The 20,238-nt window shown below is 37.3% G+C and overlaps 1 protein-coding gene across 3 annotated transcripts in view; it reads right to left on the reverse strand.

Moving 5' to 3' along the window:
• Positions 1–19,504, reverse strand: part of SLC6A20 (solute carrier family 6 member 20) — a gene marked incomplete at its 5' end in the record, with an annotated part of 30,420 nt that extends 10,916 nt beyond the window's left edge. For 2 of the 3 annotated variants that reach the window (XM_083377395.1, XM_083377394.1), the window contains 4 exons: positions 563–790; positions 4,314–4,405; positions 6,795–6,935; positions 19,384–19,504. In XM_083377395.1, the coding sequence (XP_083233521.1) occupies positions 563–790; positions 4,314–4,405; positions 6,795–6,935; positions 19,384–19,504 (582 nt within the window). The remainder of the gene's footprint in view (positions 1–562; positions 791–4,313; positions 4,406–6,794; positions 6,936–19,383) is intronic. The other variant, XM_083377396.1, reaches the window with a different exon arrangement.
• Between the last annotated feature and the right edge of the window lie 734 nt (positions 19,505–20,238).

A 20,238-nucleotide genomic window follows, 5' to 3' on the forward strand; every position in this document is an offset into this window, starting at 1 on the left:
GATCATGTGACCTTGAGAATACCACAATGGTTGTAATTGAAAAATGATCATACGTCACTTCAGTGCTGTTGTGACTTTGAAAGGTCACTAAACAAATGGTTATGTCAAAGACTATCTGTAGTTGGCTAAAAATTGTAATATTCTAATAGTCATTGAAATAACATTTGGTAGGGCAAGCTTTCAAATTTCAAATCTTTCTATGACAACTGAATTAAGATAACTAAATGTTTAATGTTTCAGTTCTGCATCTACATATGCATACATGCAAACATGCACATGCATTTACTGCCTATTTCATTTCAACTATGCACACTTCTATTCATATGTTTATAAAAAAAACCTTTCTAATAACATAAATTTTTGTGATAGAGAAATTCATAGAACTCAGAGCCTATTTCTCTGTTAAAAAGTCACCACACCGGTTGTGTTTATTCATACAACTAACTATAATTTCCTGGCCAAATTAAATCCCAAATTATTTTAAAAAGTTTCAGGATTGTTTTTCTTACCTTCAGTTATATTTATGAAACCCCAGTATGTTCAACCCCAGTACATTTCTTACCTTTCCAGTGTGTTCTGTTCCACGCAAAATACATAAATAGACCACTAGCCAAGCCAGGATGAGACAAGCTGCTTGCTCCCATTGGATGCTTCCACTTTCCTCAATGGATGGAGAAATATTGAGGGTTTTCCTATACCAGAAGTACTGAGTGGGTGTTGCTTTCTCACATTCTTCCTCATAGTTTGTGAGGTTGATACTCAGTGGACAGCTTGCCCATGGCAAAGGATCCTTTAAGGGTGAATCAGGCATTAAATCCATATAGATCATTCCCAATACTGTCAGACAATCCAAATAAAAAGGCTGCAGTGCAAGATATGGGGGAGATGGCTATGTGGTAGACCACATGCACTGAGTTTAATCCCCAATGTGAGTAATCACCCACAACAATTTTCAGGCCAGAACTGATAGTTCTGTAAGTACTCAGCAATTTCAAAGCAGCATTTATTGTACAAAGAGCCAGTTAACTGAAGGGGCATAAAGAAAAAGCTATGGGTTTGAACCACTATCTTTAGAAGAAGCACCTCAACATTCACTCTGGCAGTGGGCAAGCTGCTGCTTGATCTGCATCATTCTTGTTTACAATAAAGACTCTTATCTACCCATGCTGTTCCTGGAAGACTTTTGCCAGATCATAGCCATGTAAAATGTTAAATCTTGACAGTAATTCACTGCCAAATCTGGGGCAGAAAAGCTGGCATCTATGTATAATTACATTTATTATTATAATACTTGTAATTAAGCATCAGAAAAGTATTTGAGAAACTGGAGAGCTGCTCCTATTCAGTGATAAACATACTATGTTGCATGTACATGGACCTAAGAAAATAGAAACATTTCTGGGGCAAAATACCGTGGTTTGAGGGGTTTTTTTTAATTGTGTCATGGATGAGAGGAGATATTCAGCCAGCATTCTGGGGATCAATTTATATGAAAATCTATGAAATACTAATGAAGCTTTGAGAGATTAAGATATTAAGTACTTTAGAAGAATTTTATCAGTTCAGAGGTATCTCAGACCTTTCCAAATGTATTCAACTTTGCTACATTTATTTATAAAATTTATTTGCCACCCATCTTGTATCCAATGATTCTGAGAGGCTTACAACATGAAAAACATTACAAACATTAAAAATTTCCATTATAAAACAGCAAATAAAAACATTAACAATCATAAAGACAAGCTGCCAAAGAAGGGCACTGGACATAAGGGGGGAGGCAGGTGGCATTGAGCAATATGAAGCTCCATCCATGGGACCTTAAGTCATTTGAAAGAGTCAGGTCTCCAGGCTCTTGTGGAAGGTCAGGAGGGTGGTAGCCAGTCTCACCTCTGAAATAAGATGTACCAGAGGTCAGGCTCTTCTCCTGGATCTTGCCAGGCTGACAGGATCTGCAGGGTGAGATGGTTCCTCAAGTAGCCTGGAGCCATGCCATGAAGGGCTTTAAAGGTGATGAACAGCAGCTTGAACTGCACCCAAAAGCAGACTGATAACCAGTACAGCTCAGGAAGCAGTGATGTAACATGGGCCAATCTAGAGGTCCAAAGAACTGCCCGCAGCGTCACATTCTGCACCAGCTGTAGCTTCCAAATACTCTACAAGGATAGCCCCATCTAAAGCGCATTGCAATGCAAAGTCCAGCTGTGAGATGACTAGGGCTTGAATGACAGAGTGCAGAGACTCTTGATCCAGGAAAGATTGTAACTGGTGCACAAAATGAACTTGTGCAAAGACTCTCCTAATCACTCTTTTGTTTTATCTTTGACATATGTGTCACATGTCCCATAAGGTTTTATATTGTTCACAATGTTTTCAATACTTGCCAGAGATAATAAGTGCAAGAAGGAGGACTAAATTGTTATATGTTCACAGAGCCTTGGAGCTCTCTGAATTTGGTTGTTTGCTTGTAGACATTTCATTATTCAGCAGATAACATCTAAAGATATGAATCCAAAATTTTGCCAGTAACTGACCATGTTGTAAGAACTGTTGCACATTTGCTGTTGTCCTAAAGAGAAAAGGATTGTCGCTTTTCAAAAGCTAGTTCTTTTCTATTAAGCTAATGTTGTTGTTAGTTGCGAAGTCGTGTCCGACCCATCGCGACCCTATGGACAATGTTCCTCCAGGCCTTCCTGTCCTCTACCATCTTCTGGAGTCCATCTAAGCTCACGCCTACTGCTTCAGTGACTCCATCCAGCCACCTCATTCTCTGTCGATTAAGCTAATGACAATAGCTTAAATATTTCATTAACCATTGATGATACTATCTAGTTGGATAATAAAATGTTTACAAATAAACAACCATGCTCAGAGAGCATCAAGGAATTCACAGCTTAGCCATTTGTTATAAGCTTGCTAATAATAAGCAGTTATGTTTTATTACAATATTCCAAGGAATTGTTATGAATTATGAAGTCCAAGAAATATTATGCAATTAGAGTGCTTGTGTGGAACATCATAAAATGTTGCCATAACGTATCAGTAAAATCTAATATATGATTTCAGGGAGAAGTTATTTTGCTTAACTGCAAAAATGTATTTATTTCACTGTTATTTCAGACAGCACTGATTATGCATTACATGGGCAGACGTTGAATACCAGATATTTGGTGTCTTCTAAATCAACCCAAAAAAGCAATGGAAGGCTATATCCTACAACCAGAGAGATAAGATATGCTCACAACAGCCTAAAATGCTCTGCAAGAGCTGGACAGAGTCCCTACCCCAGATCACATCAGTAACCACATATTCAGCTAATTTTGCTATAACCAGTGGCATCTGTAATAAACCACAATGACATCAAACATGAGGTTGTGTGCAATGATTCCATCATGCAAATACAATTATGTACCTGCATCACAATATCTGCTACAAGTAGATAAATCACAGAATGTCCACGATGGACAATTGTTAATTGTCCCATCATTGTCCCTCATGAAGACATATAGTTAGATCACATTCGTGGGAAAAATTGTGCCAATAAAAAGATGGGCAATAATACTTTAAAAGTGAAGTGGTAAAATACAACATTAAGCCTCAGTTGTGGGCTGAAGAGGCATAACATAAAATAATTATTGCTAACCACAGCACGTTTATGCGAGAAGGTAAGGAGAAATAAGAGAAGAAGCCCTTAGATATACAACGGACACGTGAGTCACAGGGTATTCCAAACACCCATGTACATTTGTTCAGCCTTGCCCCATCTCACATTACAGGAAATCATTACTAGTCATGTTCAAAAGAAGGGAGATGTTGGTAGGAGGGGAAGTGAAACTGGGGGAACTCACCAGTTAAGATGCTGTCCCATCACAGAACAGGAAAGCTTGGCCACAAAGACAGCCAATTTTATGTTGGCTTACTAAAGGACTGGTGGATAACACTTGAAACCAGTTGCTGGTTTTGTTCAATCAGAAAAGGAAGATAAAATCATTGCTTACCCTCAGGTGTCACGCATTTTAAATAAGCAGCATTTCCACCCTTTATCTCTTGAGTCCTTCAAACAATATTTTTGCATAACTGGGAGCCCATTAAAGTGGCAAAACTGTGTTTGATAACTGGATATAAAATATTTATCCCAACCCATCCTTCCCACCCCACTTCTGTCTCCCTCCCTCCCTCCCTCCCTCCCTCCCTCCCTCTATCACTACAGTTTCTGAAGTTTGTAGGAGATGGAACACACACATACACATATTCAACCTCTTCAGTCATAACACCTAGCAGAAAGGGAGGTAAGTTCAAGGTATTGTTTGACCCACCTGAAATGAATGGAAAAGATACCAGAAAGCCCAGCCATTTATAACATTGTAGTACATGGAGAGGAAAAATGACACAACAACACTGGCAATTCCTGAAAACAAGAAAACTATATGTCAGGCAAACGGGAATTAATTGATCATTGTTATCACCCCCTCGGAAGTGTTAATGCTTTAAAAACAATCCTAAGGTTTTTAAGGTCTCCATACAAGCCTGAAAAAATGCTACTGACTTAAGAATTGCTTTAATAAATTAACTGCTTAAAGCAGCTTATCTTTGTACAGCTCATGCAGAAGCCTTAAAAAAATAATGGCTGCTTTAAGTGGGGTGGGAAGGATGGGTTGGGATAAATATTTTATATCAGTAGCCCAGATGCAATGCTTATACTCCTGTGAAGGTTTGATATGTGCTGGCACTGTTATGAAGCTTGCAGCACTTCTAATGAATCATTTTTTGAAGATGCACAGTCTTACTCATAAATAATCCCCTCCTCTATGTACATATTTTCCTGTAATTATTTCCATGAAGCTCTTCACATGAACAGAATGCTCAAAGTGAATTAGACTATTAAAACAGTAAATTCTTCTCTATCTATTTTCTGGGTTTTATTGCAAATTTTGGTAGCCGTTAACTACTGACAAAGAAGAGATTTAGCAAAAATTTGAAATAGTGAGGCAATAGAAGAGGGAAACACTTTCAGTAGAGAAGAAGTGCATTATCCTTCCTGATGGAAATGACAAAAAAACAACAACCCAACAACCTCAACATTTTTCAGGGGAATTGAATGGACTAGATGGAATTTTGAACAAAGAGCTTTCCACATTGCAACAATTAGTTGATCAAATTGCATGGAACCTCTTTACTTTTTTCCAGCAAATCAATAATTTCTGTAAAATAGTAACCTTGCTTCATGGGTGAGTTGACCTGGCCATAAGAATCTCATTCAACACCTTGTGGGTTGTGTTACGTAATGTTTATTTTTTTTATTTTATTTTAATTCCATTTATATCCCGCCCTTCTCCGAAGACTCAGGGCGGCTTACAAGCTTAGCAGTAGCCTTCATTCTATGTATATGCCTGCTTATTAGGGCTTTCACACACACCCCAAGCGGCATTATTACAAAGTCAGCTTAATTGCCCCCAACAATCTGGGTCCTCATTTTACCTACCTCGGAAGGATGGAAGGCTGAGTCAACCTCAGAAGAAGGCTAGTAGCTTAGGGTAGGAAACAACATTTTAAAGATAAGAAAGTTGTACCTAATCTTAATCTCTCCTCTTCATAATTTATATTATAGTTATAGTCAGGCAGCTCAATTGCTTCCCTTAGCCAGTCTTTCCTGTATCTTTTAATGACATCTCAGTTTAAAACGGTCTACTGCTCTTATCCATATCTTAATTACTGTGTGCCTATATTGATTTAGAGTTAATTTTCCCATTCATTAAGCTCAGATGTTAGTTTATCAGGCAGGATTTGTTATTTTAAACAACATTTCCTGCTGAATATACATTTACATTCTTTGATTTCCTCAGATATAGAAACTATTTTTGTTAGATGGCCTTGTTACTCTTCCAAATGATAAAATTCCCTCAATGTATGAGGAAATAAAAGTAGGCAGGCTGCTTCATGTTTTTTTATAGACAACTGGATTCTATAGTGCTATATATCTATCTTTGGGTATGTAGCAGTTGGGAAATGCTTGACTTCCCAGCCTTTTCTGGCTTTTTAAACAAGTAATATTTGATGCTGCTGTCATGTACTGGAGATGACAAAAATTGCGTATTTGAAGACCTTTCAAGTTTTTACTGAATTAACAATTGGCTTGCATTTGCAATTTAAAATTTTAAAAGGATTGATTTTGTATTTGTAACTTTACAGGATTGAAATTGTGCATGTAGATTTTTTTAAAAGAAAAAAAACATTTGTCCTTCCTTTCATTAAAGCTTGTGATAGAAAAGCGAGAACAAGATGTCTACAAACTTATTACAAACTTGTCTTACAACCACAATAGAGCCCAAACTTTGTGTTGCTAAGTGGGACATTTGTTAAGTGAATGTTGCCCCATTTTACAACCTTTCTTGTCACAGTTGTTAAGTGAATCATTGCAGTTGTTAATTTAGTAACAAGTTTGTTAAGTGAATCTGGCTTTCTCATTAACTTCGCTTATCAGAAAGTCACAAAAGGCGATTATATGACCCCAGGACACTGCAACTGTCATAAATGCGAGTCAGTTGCCAAGCATCCAAATTTTGATCACCTGACCAAGGGGATGCTGAAACAATTTTCACAATGGTTGTGAAAAACAGTCATAATACATTTTTTGATGCAGTTGTAACTTTGAATGGTCACTAAACAAAAGGTTATAAGTCAAGGACTATTTGTAGAATCCACAGGCAGAACAATAGATCTCTAGAAGGTATATTTAAAAAGCAATTGTCATTTTTATGTAAACAAGAAAAGCAAGCAACAGATGGACAAAAACCCACCAACTCCACAGAGGTAAGGACTTATAGCGCTCCATGTGCCAATGCTCCCTTGGTGCATATGTTGTCCTATTGCCAACTCTAAGAATAACAATGGCATTCCTTCCACAACTAACATAATCAAGTATGGGATTAAAAATCCACCTGCAAGAGAAACAGAAGCATATGTGTATCACAATCAACTATCTAGTACTTAGGTAAAAGCTTTAAATAAGTGCTGGTTATAGTGGGGTTGTTTTTTTCAGCTTGACAACTTTAATATGCATGGGCTTCAACTCCCAGTGTTCCCCAGCCAGTATGCTTGCCAACGTATCTTTCATTACTTGTTTCAACAAATTTCTGCAGAAAATATATGGATAAACAATAAAAAACACCATAATACAGTTCCTAACTTTGACAGCAAGAACTTTTCCTTTCCCCATTATGAATAAATGGAATGAGAATTATGTTTCAGAAAAGATTACATACCCAATCCCAGGTGCAAAATGCAAGAATTGGTCTATACTGTATTCTCAATATCGTTTGTTTTTTTAAAAAAATCTGTATGCTAAATCAAAATTTTCTTAGCTATGTTTGAAAAAATAAAGTACTCTTGATTCGTGTCATATGCTAAGCCAAAACCAAGCAGCCACGTTACAGCTGAACATCATGTGTGAATCTATCCACAGAAATGGAGTCACATATCTTCATGGCCACCTCTTTTCATAGATATCTATTCCAAACTACACCGATTCCAAACTGCATGTCATGATGTTATAGCGCAGGTGCTGCTCTTTCACACTTGCAATGCAACATCACATCTTTGAATATTAAAAAAAATCTGTGTTATAAGGCACATTGTGCCCCTTGCCTCCTTCACTTGATTGTGCTTCAATTTTGTTATAATATCTAATTGCTCAGGTACACTCCACAAACATTAAGGATGTACGTCCATCCAGAAAGAAAATCTAACAACTTCAGTGTGATTTATCTTCAGGGAAATGGATTTAGTCGTGCAGATTATAGCATACAATATAATAGTATATGAAACTGCTTAAAATAAGTCTCAGTGGGGCTTTTTCTCAGGAAACAATTGTTTCTAAATGAAAGGTATTCATATCTGGCTTTGTCTGATCGTTTATTTCTTGCTATATCTTCCTTTTCCTAGAATTGGAGCTTGATAATTAGCCTATAGACTGGATGGGTTTGCCAGAATAATTTTCTGCAAGTCACATAGTCTAGATGTGATTTAGTAGAATCTTTCAAACAGTTCAGATAGAGTAACTGTTAAAGTATAACTAATTGCTATAAAAAGCATTAAAGTATAACCAAGGAAAGTGAGAAAAGATCAAAAGTACATAACGTTTTGGTGTAATGGGTAAGGTGCTGGCCAAGAAACCAAAAGATATGAGTTCTGATCTTGCCTTAGGCATGTAAGATGGATGGGTAACTTTGGATCTGTCACTCTCTCTCAGTCCAACCCACCTCTCAGGGTTGTTGTTGAAGAAGAAAATAGGAGGAGGGAAGAGTACTGTGTATGTTCTACACCTTGAGTTACAGAGTAAACTAAAAAAATAAAATAGAGCCAAAACTAACTCACATAAATAAATATTTCCTAACTGAAATCAGTAGAACCTTAAGCATATATAATTAGGATTGAGCTGTGACTGCAATTGACAAAAGCTAGCTTAAAGCTATACTTTTTCAATTTTCTCCACCCACCCCACCCCACAAAGAGGATTAGTGAAGCCTTCTCTTCAACAGAACCCAGATTGAATCCAGCTTGGCCAAGCCTTGCTGGTGAAATGAGGTTGTTGGTCCATCCATCTGTCCATCCTTCCTTTCCTCATTTACGCAAAAACATCTCGAGTAAGTTATATTTTAACTTTGAAATGCCAAATGTCTACTATTGAAGAAAGGCTAATGATGAAAACATGTGATGTTTATGGCTAATTCATTGGATAAAGTGAGGTGGCTGCATCTAGTAGATGATTATTGGCATTATGAAGAGGCTGCAATTAATTATCATTGGATATTTATTGTAAGAGAGAATATTGCTGAATATTCTGCCTCAGAAGCCGAAACAATTTGCATGGCCTTGGGTATGATGAACTATAACCAAGACTGGGATGAAGAAGTGCTGCTAATTGCTAGTCTTTGGGGAAAGAAATAGCAAACTGAAGATAGCTCTGCTGAGAATCGATCCAGTGATCGCAGCTGAATAAAGAGCTAATAAAACCTGTTCTTTATCATTTTTCTCCAGACAAGAAGAGGAATTAAGATTGCTCACAAGTGCTGTAACACCCCCACCACCAGTTGTTCTTCGTGAAGAGACTGCAAGATAGCAATCTCAGGGTGGTAGTGATAGTGATAGAATTTCTGGGAGATGAGGAAAAGCCATCTTAACTAAAAACATGTTTGGCACCTTACCAATGGACACTAGGTTTGTAAATTCTATTTTTAATCACTTTTGTAAATTATTTGTTAACTACTTCTCAACTGTGAGGAATAGAATAGAATAGAATAGAATAGAATAGAATAGAATAGAATAGAATAGAATAGAATAGAATAGAATAGAATAGAATAGAATAGAATAGAAATTTGGAGGTCCTCTAGTCTTGCCCTCTGCTCAAGAGGAGACCCTATACCATTACTAAGGAACCCTAAGACTGTCAGTTTTTACAGCAGTAGGTGATTTTCCTTCAACCCTTAGCAAAATTTTAAATACAAGTTGAAATATATATTTTTTTCATAATAAATAGAAAAATGGTGATTAGAACTTTGATTTTGAAAGGTTACAAATTTAATAAGGTTGCAGAAAATGCATTTCTTAGTATTCTTTTAAAAATGAAAACATGATGGGACGGGACTTTGAAGGTTGGACACTAGAGGAAATCAGAAGATAATGAGGGGGAAAACAATTAAATTTGACCCAGAATGGATCAAAATGGGTACACTGTATATTTTTGAACAAGGACCCAAAAGTCAATTTAGACAGTTTGACTTTATAGACTGTTCCTCTTATGGAAGAGGAACATTTTTACCAGACAAGACTGAGACTGATCTGAAAATAGATTTTAAAATGATAGGCTACAAAAATGAAATGGAAAAAGATGCTATACTGAAAACACAAATAAAATATCAATATTATTAAAAGTAAAAGAAAGGAACATAGGTTTGGTTTATTTGATCATGGGTAAAATAGATATGTTATTATGTCTCATAAACTTTAATGGACTTTTGCTGATGAAGTCTGAACAATGAGGCTCTAGGATTTATTTATAGACAAAAGATACGATATGGAAGAAAAGATCACTTCTTGAATTTTAAGAGAATTTTAAAATTGTACTTGTAATTGAAAGGAGAAGTCATTTATATATTGACAAATACTTAAACATACATTTGCCTTGCCTTCCAGCTAATATAAGAGAGAAGGAACCCGTGGCTCAGGAGGTTAAAACACTGCCTGATATATAATCAGCCCGGGTTCGAATCTCAGATAAAGGGTATGACTAACTGATGAGAACATAAAGAGTTCGAAATGATCATCTTAGCCTCCCAAATTCTTTATTAGCAATTTGAATAATTTGCACAAATAATGAGCTGTCATAAGTTGACTAGTTCCTGTGGATAAGCCCTGAGCCGGGCCAAAACAGGAATGAAAGAGTTAATTAGCAAGGTCCATTCAAAAAGCCTTGACAAATACTTAAACATACATTTGCCTTGCCTTCCAGCTAATATAAGAGAGAAGGAACCCGTGGCTCAGGAGGTTAAAACACTGCCTGATATATAATCAGCCCGGGTTCGAATCTCAGATAAAGGGTATGACTAACTGATGAGAACATAAAGAGTTTGAAATGATCATCTTAGCCTCCCAAATTCTTTATTAGCAATTTGAATAATTTGCACAAATAATGAGCTGTCATAAGTTGACTAGTTCCTGTGGATAAGCCCTGAGCCGGGCCAAAACAGGAATGAAAGAGTTAATTAGCAAGGTCCATTCAAAAAGCCTTGACAAATACTTAAACATACATTTGCCTTGCCTTCCAGCTAATATAAGAGAGAAGGAACCCGTGGCTCAGGAGGTTAAAACACTGCCTGATATATAATCAGCCCGGGTTCGAATCTCAGATAAAGGGTATGACTAACTGATGAGAACATAAAGAGTTTGAAATGATCATCTTAGCCTCCCAAATTCTTTATTAGCAATTTGAATAATTTGCACAAATAATGAGCTGTCATAAGTTGACTAGTTCCTGTGGATAAGCCCTGAGCCGGGCCAAAACAGGAATGAAAGAGTTAATTAGCAAGGTCCATTCAAAAAGCCTTGACAAATACTTAAACATATATATATATATATACATATATATATATATATATATATATATATATATATATATATATATATATATATATATATATATATATATATATATATATATATATATATTTCAATCTATTTTTCCTGCATTTTCTATTTTTTTCTATTTATTTTTTTAATTTGTACTAGTTTTTATCTCTTTAATTGTATTTTCTAATAAAATTACTATATAAAAAAGAAATGCTGCTAGTTGCTCACTTCAGACTACAAACTATATTGGTGGTTTTAGATTAGGAAGAACCAGGTTCTAATTCTTTTTCAACCTTGAAGCACATTGTTAGTTTTTAAACTCCAAATCCAAAGAATTGGAATCAGAAACTTGTCTGTCACTGATTTATGTATTTACAAATAAAAGGAAGATTTAAATTACGTAGATTTTTAAAACTTATGGATTTGACCTTGCAAAAAATGAATCTGAAATTGTACTGCGTGGTTAATGATGAACATGTTATTGCCAAGTTTATAAACTTAACTTGAAGAATGAGTACATGAAACATTATATGACCCAAATGGGCAATATATTTTGGGTATAATGCAATGCTTGGAAAATGGAAAACGTGCATGAAGGGTTTAAAATTTACATGAAATTATAACTTAAAAAGAAAATGTTTATAAGATGATATACCATTAGTATTTAACACCAGATAAACTGTCATAATTAATAAAGATATTTTAAATGTATGTTGGAAATATAGAAGGAACTTTTAACCATCTTTAGTGGACCTGCAATAAATCAAAGAAATATTGGAGTAGGACTCATATCTTAATACAGAAGAGACTTAACATGAATATAAGGATAAAACCAAAGACTTTTTTTGGCTTAATGGAGAAAGAACTTGGGGAAAAAATACAGAACTTTGGGACCTCTGGTTTTGCGCGGTAGCACACAGTTGCGGGATTGCGAAGCTCTGCTTCCCCTGGCTCTTTTCATCCTGCCAGGGGAACCTAAATGGGTCTAAAGCCACCCCAAAGAGGCGGCAAAGAAAGAGGGGCGCCCCAGCAATCTGGGAATAATGGCAATCATCCCAAATTCTGGCCCCACTTCAGTAACCAGCCCAAGTTACTTGCAGCCGAAGTCCACAAGTACTCACCAGAACATCAGTGAACAGTGTGTTGAAACTGCGTGAGAAATTTGATCTTCTCTTTCCTACTCTATATCCTGAACTTTTGGAAAAGATACCCCATGAAGCAAAAAAGCCTCCAAAAGTGAAAAGGAGAGGGAGCTTAGCTCTACCCCGCCCCCACAGAAGGAAGCGGTGAATTAAACTATTAAGGGGGCAAAAAACATACTGTTGCTGACATCTAGTGGTGGAAGAGAATATATAACTTTAGCTGCTTTCTTATAAGTATTGGCAGGATGCCCAGAATGAAATAACCTACTTCTTTGATCTTTAAAAAGAGCTAAACAAAACATTCTGGGCCAGCCAGAATAAACAAAGACCATAACTGACCTTCCTGGATGATAAATACTTATTGATTGTGCCTTTAAAGTTGTTTTAAGAGAAAGAAAAATTTTTGAGTTTTAGTTGTCATGGAATCTCAGGAACTTGCAAAAAGAACTTGTCAAGAAAAACCAAATAATTTCCAGGAGGAAATGCTTGCTATGTTGCAACTAATCCAAACAACAATGGCTCTATACCACAATGAAATTAAAAATAACTTGTCTCTATGTTAACCTTATAACATAAGAATTTTCAGAAAATGAAAAAAATCTACCAGTGGAAGGGATTGTGATTTAATGCAGATGAAAGAAAACATACAAGACATGACTGAAGCACTGGACTGGAAGAGATAGTCACAGAATCACAAAACAAAGCTGAAGATAAGAAGAAAAGCCTGATGAAATGGATCACAGAGATACTAAAAAACCTACGACTTGAGAGACAAAAAAAGATAAAAGAAATCAACATCTTACCTGATCTCTACCTTTACCATTCTTAACAACATCCAGAAGAAAATGGCAAGACTTTTTAACTAAGTGGAATAGATGGATGAGAAAAGCCATTTGGTGAAAGAACAAGAATAAATCAGATCCAAGGGATCAGAAGATTGGACCTAACAGAAGCAATTTTTAAAGATTAAGCATTTGTTTGAATATGGTTAAAATACAATGCAGACTACTCAACCAGTAACTATTGAATGGAATAGAGTTAAAAAAATTTTTATGATATGACAAATATAACTGTCTTATCAGATGCAACTTTTAAAAATTAAGTATCTGTTGTGTAGTGGGTTCTTTGGCGCAGGAATGAAGATGAGGTAAATGAGTACAGGAAAACTCATGGTTTATTTCATGCAGAATCAGAACTGGGAAAAGGCTGTAATTAGCTGCAATGTATAGCCTAGCCCCTAGGCAGCAGCCAATAGGTTTGAAGCAACCATTCCCACCTAGGGATAGCCAATAGCAGCACTGGAGACTTGTAGTCTGGGTTGCTGGAGAGCCATTAGCTGCTTCAGCAACCCATGTGGTATTACTAATGAGCCCAGTACATAACACCCTCCCCTCTTAGATCAGACAATATTAACACAAGTTAATCTTAATGCAATTATCAAGACTCATTATCAAAACAACTTAAATAATAGTAATAGAAAAAAACCCATATAGGTTACAATGTTATTAAACAATGTCTGAATGAATAGGCTTCATTGACAGCACACTAGACAGTTACATCATAGCACCTGACTGAATATGCCTTCATTGACAGTACGCCAGACAGTTAACATCATAACGCTAGTTTCTGTAGTACAGTGGCAAGCTGCAATGCAACAATATTATAGCTCCTTATTTTACAAAATAATCAGCAAGATAAGGAGGCTTGTGTGCCCTCGTGGAACATCTTGGAGTTCTAGTCACTTTGTGGTCTACTAGCTTACCCAGTGAGCTGGGTAGACCTGTGTCCCTTGGTGCTCCTGAGTCAAGGGGATTAGATGCTCTCTGGCTGGCCTCTCCTGGTTGGTCCACCCCAGAGTCAGACTGATCAGTAGAGTAGGCACAGCGGTTGCTGAAGTCCGGTTGGCTTGCTCCTTCAGGAGATCCATGTTGCATTCCTGGACTCCCCACTTCTCCCTCTGGTTCCTCCTCAGTTATGAAGGAAAAGTCCTGAGACTCCATGTGAGGACTGGCTTGACCGCAAATTTGAGGACTTTGGGAGGGACTTAGTGGCCGTTTTGGAAACCGTTTTCTGAGTTGATCAATGTGGCGTCTGACAACTCACCCTCCCTCCAACCACACTTCATAAAACAGGGGCCCGGAAGCTTTGGTAATTTGACCAGGAACCCACAGATTCCCATGACCATAGTTCCTGGCCCAAACACAATCACCCATTTGAAGCCCCCTAGGGGGTTTTGGTTGAGAGGCTTCTGCTGCCACTCTATCTGGATGCAATCTGTCCAGTTTAGTGATCAAACGCCTCCCCCAACGTAGTTCTGCAGAACTTTTGCCTGTAGCAGTGCAGGGTGTAGAATGCTGGCAGAGTAGAAAATCTGCCAATCTGTGATGCCAGTCACCTGTTACAATGCGGCTGAGTGATTACTTCATTGTCCTCACCATGCGTTCAGCTTGACCATTAAAAGACAGATGAAAAGGCGCAGACATTGCATGTCTGATGAGATTAGCTCTAAGGAAGGCCTGAAATTCAGCAGCAGTGAATTGGGCCCCATTGTCTGAAACTGGCAGCCCACTGCGACGTGGCCTGTTTTTACGCAAGCTCTGCACGTGGCTGATCGAAATCTGCAATTGGTGCGAAAATGGTTGCCTCCGCACCCCTTACATCTTGGTAAGAGAACTGCCTTGTAACCGTCTTCTCACTGCTGGCTGTTGCGGTGTTGCACGTTGGGTTGCTTTTGGAGTTGGTTGCTTTCAGGTTCTTCTTCCTTGGAAGATTCTTCGGTGCATTTGTTATCCTCAAGGTGGACCGTTTCTTCAAACTTTGTCAATCTAGCGGGCTGGACTGTTTAAACTGCACCCCTGACAGCTTTGTCGGCCATCACCTCGTCTTGTGCTTCAGCAAACATTAAATTTGGCCTAGCAAATAGTCTCTGCTGAAGCGTTCTGTCCCATAGGCCGCAGACGAGCCAGTCTCATTGTCGCTCTTCTAAATTTGAAAATTTGCATAGGCGTGCGGCCTGCCTTAGGCCCGCTATGAATTCTGAAGCTAACTCCTTGGGTAGCTGCACTCTTTGGTCGAACTTGAACCGCCAAGCCATCTCAGACATTTTGGGCTGGAAGTGCCAGGTTAGCTTCTTTTTGAGATCTGCGTAGGAGACAGCTTTGATTGGTGTTGGCACAAAAAGGTTCTCGGCTAAATCAAAGGTTGCTGGGCTGCACACGCAGAGTAGTGTTGTGGCCTTCAGTCCTTCTTCTGCGATTGGCCCTGCAATTGGCCCTGAGGTAGTTGTCTACTTGTGATAAATATGATGGCCATTCCTCCGGGTGTTTCACATTGAATTCTTGCAGTTTTCCAACCTCTGACATTCTCCCTTGCTGGTTCCTGCATTCTTTAGAATCCTGCTTCTAGGTTCAGGGAATGGGTCCACTGAGCACGAGGTCGTTAGCGTAGCTTGCTAGCCGACCTTGAGAGAGGGGGGGGGAAATGCCTTTTGCCACCGGCATGCGCTGCATTTCCCTTGTAGACTTCCACTCTTTATTCAGTGAAGCAGGATCCCACTCTCGTCACCACTGTTAAATAGCAGGTTTTTTGGTGCAGGAATGAAGACACGGGATGGAGTACAGGGTAACTCATCATTTATTTTGTGCAGGAACTGTACTGGGGAAATGGCTGCAACTAGCCGCAATATATAGTCTAGCCCCTAGGCGGCAGCCAATAGGTTTGAATCAACCATTGCCACCTGGAGATAGCCAATTGCAGCACAGAAGACTTGTAGTCTGGGTTGCTGGAGAGCCGTTAGCTGCTCCAGCAACCCACGTGGTATTCCTCAAAGAGCCCAGTACATAACAATAGTCATTATGAAGTCTGAAGGCGTGGAAGACAACAAAATTGAGATTATCAAAATGATAGTATAAAAGGCAAATCAAGAAAAGGATCTGGAAATGGATAGCTACAACAAGAAATCCTATATGTGGTGCCTTTTTATGGAATTTACAGAGGAGGCTAATAAAAGCCTACTTAAACACTAAAGAGTCATGAAATATCAAATCCTGCAATGCCATAGGTAGGATTTAAAGGTCAAATTGTGCAGAGCAAAAAAGAAAGAAAATAAAGTTTGACTATTTGACATGGTACAAACTATTTTATATTTCTGGTAAGGCTAATGCATTTTTTTTACTGAAGTAGGATTGAAAAGATTATGATTTCTGGAAAATCAGACTATGGAGAGAAGTTTTACTTGTAACTTTAAAAGAGGGCAAAAAGTTAATATATTAACTTATGCTCACTGTTAGATGGATTGGAAGTAGCTTCCTTATTATTGTCTTTGTTGTTGTTTTTTTACTTTTCTTTTCTGTTTTTCTGCACCTTCCAACTTTTCTTTTTCTTCTGTCTAATTTTCTTTGTATTAGTTTTTAATATATTTATATTAAATATATTTATTAAAAACTTCAATACAATTATTAACAACACAAAAAAAGAGATAAATGGTTCTAGATTTCTATTTGCAAGGGATATGTCTAATAGATTTATTACATATTATTGGATGGAGAAATACCTGACTGAAACAATCTAATCAAATTGATGGACATCATTAGGTACTATTGGAAAGATTTTTCTTTGTTAAATTGTTGTGACCTGGAGATTTGAAGTTGCCATACTACACAGGGAGGAAAAATATTTCCCTTTTATATTATCTGCAGCTTCCTTCCCTCACAAAAAAATATCCTTTGGTATGACAACTAAATTTAGAAACATTGCAGAGTTTCTTTCATAACTTAATTTCTTAAACTTAATCCTAGTCTGGGGACAGAAGATATTTGGGGCAAGGGGATTACAGAGCACAGCACACAAGAAAGAAACATTTTACTTCCACCATTTTTTGATCCCCAGCTTTGAAAATTTCTCCCACTAGTATGCAATTATGCTCAAAATAATAACTTCCATTTGGTTTAATGAAAGGTTTTGTCCTCCTACTCTATCCCAAGCTTAACTGATCACAGTGAACAATTCTGGAGGCTGCATCAAATGGAGACAATTAATTCAGTAGACCCCAATTAAAATCCCATCACTTCCTCTCTAAGAGTTATTTCCTAAAGGAACGTGAAGCTTCAAAATATGTCTTCCACTAAGCTTTCCTAATAGAGAAAGATTAGTTTTGGAGTAGACCATTTATACTGAGGTACTCACAGTCCAGGAAATTGATCCAGCCTTCTAAAACAGATTCATTGCCCAAGGCTATGGACTTAGGCCTAATAACATCTGTGCTTGGAGATAATAGTGAAAGCCAAAGTCATACGAAATAGAAATAGATGGACACATTTGCAATAAGTGACTATTCTATTGGGCAGATAAACAGACTCCCCCCTTCCATAATTTAATCTGCGATTGTTATACTTTCTCAGTATAAATTGTCTACTCCAAAACTAATCTTTCTCTATTAGGAAAGCTTAGACAAAGTTTTCTCTTACAGGAGATATAGCATGTACTGAGGTAGAGTGAAGATTTCATTGGAAAATTCCACAAGAGATATAGGTAGTCCTCAGCCTATTGCCACAATTGGGACCCAAACTTGCCCAGTCACCAAAATTGCTCATTTCAAGAAATAGAAATGATATATCTGAGGCCTCAGTTTTCTTTGTGATCCAAGGCTTCATATTCAAGCAAGGCAAAAATAACTTCAATGCCAAATGGATGAAAGCAAATTATTACCTTTTTAATTTACTCGTACTCTATAGGAAAAGTGGCATAGGGGAGGTTTTTGGCCTTCATTGACAACTTTGGAAACCTTGGATAACATTTTCTTTGACTTTACAGATAGAAGTAGAGTATGATTTGCTGCTTTACTTCAGGAACAATATTGCCTTAGGTCAGCCCTGGTTACAGATAGCAATAAATTTGCTCCATTGTTTCAATTCCATCCAAATAACATAATTCACATAATTTTATTTTTCCTGATCTAAATTATTATAACAATGTAAAGCTATTATCTGTTTCAGTAGATTGGGTCTGGATTTTTAAAACTAGGGGAAATGGGTAGAGGATAGAGAGAATGAATCTATCGTGTCATCACATGGCATTTGATCCTTAGTAGCATGGCTCAGAAGTGGCATGGTTCAAGTTTAAGCTGCTACCCACCAGTGCTTATCCCTGAGACTTCATAAAAGGGAGAATAATGTTCTGCAGATGATGAAAAGACTGAAATGAGAACATTATGACATTGGATACAAGCAATAGCCACCATTCTTGAGCTTTGGTAAGTGGAAAAGTCTGTTTCTGAGACTTCATTCCAAGAAGTGACACAAAAGGGGAAAAAGTTGCCACTATATCTTCAATTTGCTGCAAATTTGCTGCAGTATGTCTTCTTGTCTTGTATCTCTATAAAACTCTGGTTTTATATATAATATATACAAAAGTAATTTGGATAACAATACATAGCCTTTTAACTCCATCAAGTTACAACAAGAGTAATAATAGCCCTACAGGTAGTCCAAAATAATTAAGCCTGGAATTAGGGTTGCAAGCTTTTGCGGTCGTAAATTGAGTCATCAGATGCCCAGATTCAATTTTACAACAATTGGTGAGCAAACAATATGGTTGTTAACTGAATACATTTTCCCCAATAGACATTTTCCCCAAGAAATCAGCAAAAACATTACAAATCTAGATCACATAACTGCAGGATGCTTGAAACAGCCATTAGAATGAGCCAGTTGCCAAATGCCCCAAATGTGATCCCATGTGCATAATGTATGTATGTGTGTGCGCGCATGTGCATATGTATGTTTGCAGCCACTGTAACTTTGAAAACAGGTCATCAGTAGCTTTTGCTGGATCCATCATAAGTTCAAATGATTGTTAAGCAATAGGTTGTAAATCAAGGTGATAGCGTCTTTTATGCTAAATTAATATTAACAGTAGTTTTTGGTTTAGAAAGTTACAATCTATTAGGTGCTAATGAAAAAAAGAAGCAAAGGAGAATATTTGTGTGTGTGATGAAAAGCAGAAATATCTCATTTGTACTATTTCTTATTGTTGCTTTTTTCTCCTTTCCAACACCTGAGGTTACTCTGACAAAGACAACAGTTTTAAAAATGGCAAAATGAGAAGCATAAATTCCACTCACCTCCTCCATGCATCTGGCATAAATAAGGAAACCGCCATACATTCCCCAGACCCACTGCATAAGAAATACAGGCAAATATAAACTGGAAACGATTGTCCCATAAAGGTCTGGATTTCTCCATTTCTGCTCTTAGGCACTAGCAACAGTCGAATGTGTCTTGCTTCACTCTTCCAAATACTCATCAAAGCCTGTTGGTGACACAGCGCCAACTCAACTCTGAAGAGAGTCTGCTTGCCAATTGCCATTCGAGATTTTTAATTACTAATCTTATTAACAGCACTTTGTGAAGCAGGAATGAAGTAGGTTAGATAAATAAAGAAGAAAACAAATGGTAACATAGGCATTCCAGACAAATCATTTAGATTTCAGTTGCATTTCTGGGAAAAATCTGAAATGGCATGGTTTAGTTTGCCCTTACGCTAGCCTTATGCCAAAAAAGATTTGAAGTTACAAGATTACATTATGACAGCTACATGGGGTTCTGGGAATTATTTCTACCTGTCAGCAACTCACATTTAATTATTTGTTGGGGAAAACATAAGGCCCAGTAAGAGTTTGAATTAATGCTTTTGTCACCTCACAATAGAGGTAAAGACCTGAGCTGCAAATATCCAGATGACCACTAGAGGGAAACAAAATCATCCAGAAAGCTGTAATCCTTTGATGCTGTCAAGTGGCCTACTAGATTTCAGTAACTTAGAGATTTGGTAGCACCACCTTACAAACATTTCATTTAATTTGTCAATTAACTTCTTAAAGGGGATTGGGAAAGATTTTTCTGACATAACTGAAACATTCTTTCAGGGCTTTGTGTAAGAAAAGAATAACACAGTAGGTACAGGGTGAACCTAAAAA

The sequence above is a fragment of the Vipera ursinii genome (genome assembly GCF_947247035.1).
Source record: "Vipera ursinii genome assembly, chromosome: Z".
Lineage (NCBI taxonomy): Eukaryota > Metazoa > Chordata > Lepidosauria > Squamata > Viperidae > Vipera > Vipera ursinii.